Genomic DNA, 3,258 nt, shown 5'->3' with positions numbered 1-3,258 from the left:
AAACTTCAACAACAAGACAAAGAAGCGCTGAACGCAAATAGGTTAGTAACTTGAGGTTAGTAAACATGCGTAGTTCAGCATTGGCCATCTAACGTTAGCTTGCTTCTTGCTTTAGCTACAACCTACGCAGGGACGTGCACAGGGGGGTTGCTCTGGTTGCCCGGGCAACTGCCCGTTTGCCTTTCCTGACTCAAGTTGCCCTTCCGAGGAAAAAAAAATAAAATAAAAAATAATCGCGATCGCAAAGCCTCATTCACTTCCATTCAGCAGGGGAAGAGCAAACTCTGTTTAAGTGGCTGCACTGCTGCAGCGCTGCCTGCACGTCAGTCGATTCTGTTCCTACCGGAATTCCTGTTTCCTTCCTTTATGCAATCATACTACAACAAATCATGCGTAGTTTTGCCCAGTTACCATACGTGATACGTACCAACAGAAGTGAATACGAGCTAGAAGCGCAACTGAATGTACGGGAAGCCAAAAGGTTAAAAAAGGATTGTATTTTTTTCCGAAATCTAAGCGTTTTTTATTTAATATTTTATTAGAAGCGAGTTTTCCCCATCTGTCAATTCAATCTAGATTATTATTTTCAAATAAAAAAAAAAAAGGAAAAAAAATAAAAAATAATAATGATTAAAAAAAACAATAAACAATAATATAAGGAACTCTTTTTCTCATATGTATTTGTGTGACATTTATTGTTAATACATTTGGATACTGTTTTAGTGCCTTTTTTCAGGTCAGAGCAACTGCCCTTCAAAATTCCTGTGCACGTCCCTGAACCTACGGGAGGTTAACTCTGACTGTCGTTCGTTATGAAAAGATGAACGAGCATTTCTTTGCTTGCCAACTTGGTGGTTGATTAACGTAATCATTTACATCCCGCTGGCTGCCATCACGTTAATTATTAACGTTGGCTGCAAACAGGTTTATTGTTGATCATGTAACATTACAGATGTATTTAGTTAACATTACCCTGGGTTTGAGAGTCTGGGGGATGTGTGACTTACAGTATTTATAACCTTTGATTAGTTGCATTGCACACTACTTGGTAAGTGAAAAACAGGTTGTGTTCTAAGCAGCCTGGATTGAACGCAGCAGGTGATACAAGCACAAGTGACTTGAGACTTGACTAAGACTTTAGCTCAAAGACTTGTGAGCATCTCTAGTGTCGCCTGACACTGAATCATTAATTAATGAATTAACAGTAACATAGCATCAGTGTCCTGTTAACGACATACTTTGCTGAAAACAACATACAACATGTTAACAGCTTGATCCAGATCAGGACTGTTTGTACTGGACTTGCCTGAGCATGTTTGAAGGACAACCTTCAGTACTGTTCAAATTAATCACGCCATCTAAGCAAAACATGAATAATACATTACCAAGTATGTACCATGTTAAGCTGTCAACATGTCTACATACAACAGGTAAATGTACAAACTCCTGACAGCCAGTGCTATAAATCATTCATCAAGTGTGGCCTTTGTTGCCAGTTGTAGACTTCATTAAGTCCGAACCAAATCATCTTTTATCTTACTCTGTTCATGTACTGTATGTTTTTCAATGAATCGGCTCTCACCTTGTGACCTTGAACCCCAGCCCCGAGGCCCCTGGCAGCCCTGGAAAACCTGGCTCCCCTGTTAAACCCTACAGTGGTGAAATGTTATTAATGATGGAATTCAAAAAAAGAAAAGATTCATATGATGTGGTCAAACTCAAATGGCCATTTATTTCACACAAGATGGAAAACCTTTATCTAGCAGAAAAAAAGGACATATTTTATTTAACACCTGGTCAAAATATCAAACTTGAGGAGTTTCCAGGTGTGTGTGTGTGTGTGTGTGTGAGACATGGTCCATTCTTCACATGTAACAACTTCCCAGGCTGGTGCAGTGAAAAAGAAGAATAGGTGCTGGGTAAATATGGCTTTTAAATTTGTTTGAGTGAAAACTGTCTTTAACTCATGAAATTGGTTTCATTTCTAAAAAGCTAAAGCCCTTTCTGCTTTGAAGGATGGCACCTTCAAAATTACCAAGGCTACCTGTAGTTAAAGAAGCACAACAGTGAAAACTCAGATCCCTTTTTAAAACCACAATGGTAGACATTTATGGGCAGAATTAACGCTCATCAGCAGGATCCTACTGGAAGAAGCGGCTGGCAGACAGTCAGAGAAGGAGAAAAGAGAAAGGACAAAAGCTGTCACCCTGATCGCACCCTGATCCCTCCGGGAGAATTAGCAGTGCCCTCACTAATCCGACCGCCGTGTTGTGTTTGTCACTTTTATGTGGCCGTAAGTATAGACTAACAGACTGGGGAATAAAGGTGCAAATAGTGTAGATGCTTTGGCAAGTGAAGACTAAGGGATAGACGATTGTAGCACAGAGCTTTGTGGAGAGTCACATGAATGCACAAACTGTAAAGAAATGTGGGACACAGGTACAGAGAAAATGGTGCTGAAACTCTCTCTACAGTCGTAAAGTCTGGTCGTCACGGGAGGTTGCCAGGTTTTCAACTACCTTGTCTCTACAGAGACCAAATTCACAACCTGTGCTCACCAAACATAGAGGTTACACAGAAGTGCTGGGTGGGTGGATACCTGTTGTTCCTCAAGAAATAGCTGGAGCACATAAGTCAATGGTCAATAAAACCATAAATTGAGTTTGTGTAAGGATAAAACAGATGAGCTTCAGAAACAGATCAGGCTAACTACTGTTTGTCCCACTCTAAGTCTGAAAACCAGACAATCTTGTCAAAAAACATCTATCTAGCGACACTAGTAGATGTAAATGCCTGCAATTATTCAAAGAAGGTATAAAAACAATATAGACATTAAAGAAAATACAAGGCAGCAAAAAGAAAAACCGACAGAGGGAAGGAAGATGCAGAGCTGGAGAGCAGTTCAGACAGAGGTTAAAGAAAACAATCTTGATAATCTGCTGCTCCACTCACCTTCTGGCCTGGTGGACCAAGAGGACCAGCAACCCCTGGATCTCCACACTTCCCCTAAATGAAACACACACACACCACATCTGTCTGACAATATTCCTAAATCTCTACGGGTCTCTTCCCTGTTAAACAGCTGTGATAAGTTGTGAGTGGTGCATCAGCTGTTCTGAGTACGAACATTATACTGCTGTACGGAAAACACATACTGTGCTGCCAAAAGCAGAATTTACGTTGGTGGAATCTGCTTGTGTCATATATTTATTACACGATAGTTATGATGTCCAGTTAGTGAGTCTGTTGCACAGAACA

General features: G+C 40.5%; 1 protein-coding gene across 1 annotated transcript in view; it reads right to left on the bottom strand.

Moving 5' to 3' along the window:
* Positions 1 to 1,578: 1,578 nt before the first annotated feature.
* Positions 1,579 to 3,258, bottom strand: part of LOC119918435 (collagen alpha-1(XXI) chain-like) — a 101,111-nt gene continuing 99,431 nt past the window's right edge. Inside the window, exons 19-20 of the mRNA XM_038739223.1 lie at positions 2,953 to 3,006; positions 1,579 to 1,650 (exon numbers count right to left, since the gene is read on the bottom strand). Of these exons, the coding sequence (XP_038595151.1) occupies positions 1,579 to 1,650; positions 2,953 to 3,006 (126 nt within the window). The remainder of the gene's footprint in view (positions 1,651 to 2,952; positions 3,007 to 3,258) is intronic.

This window comes from Micropterus salmoides, unplaced genomic scaffold (genome assembly GCF_014851395.1).
Source record: "Micropterus salmoides isolate LMB-PRFRI ecotype aquatic unplaced genomic scaffold, ASM1485139v1 Ms_hic_scaffold_1, whole genome shotgun sequence".
NCBI lineage: Eukaryota > Metazoa > Chordata > Actinopteri > Centrarchiformes > Centrarchidae > Micropterus > Micropterus salmoides.
This window is presented reverse-complemented; position numbering and strand designations above follow the sequence as displayed.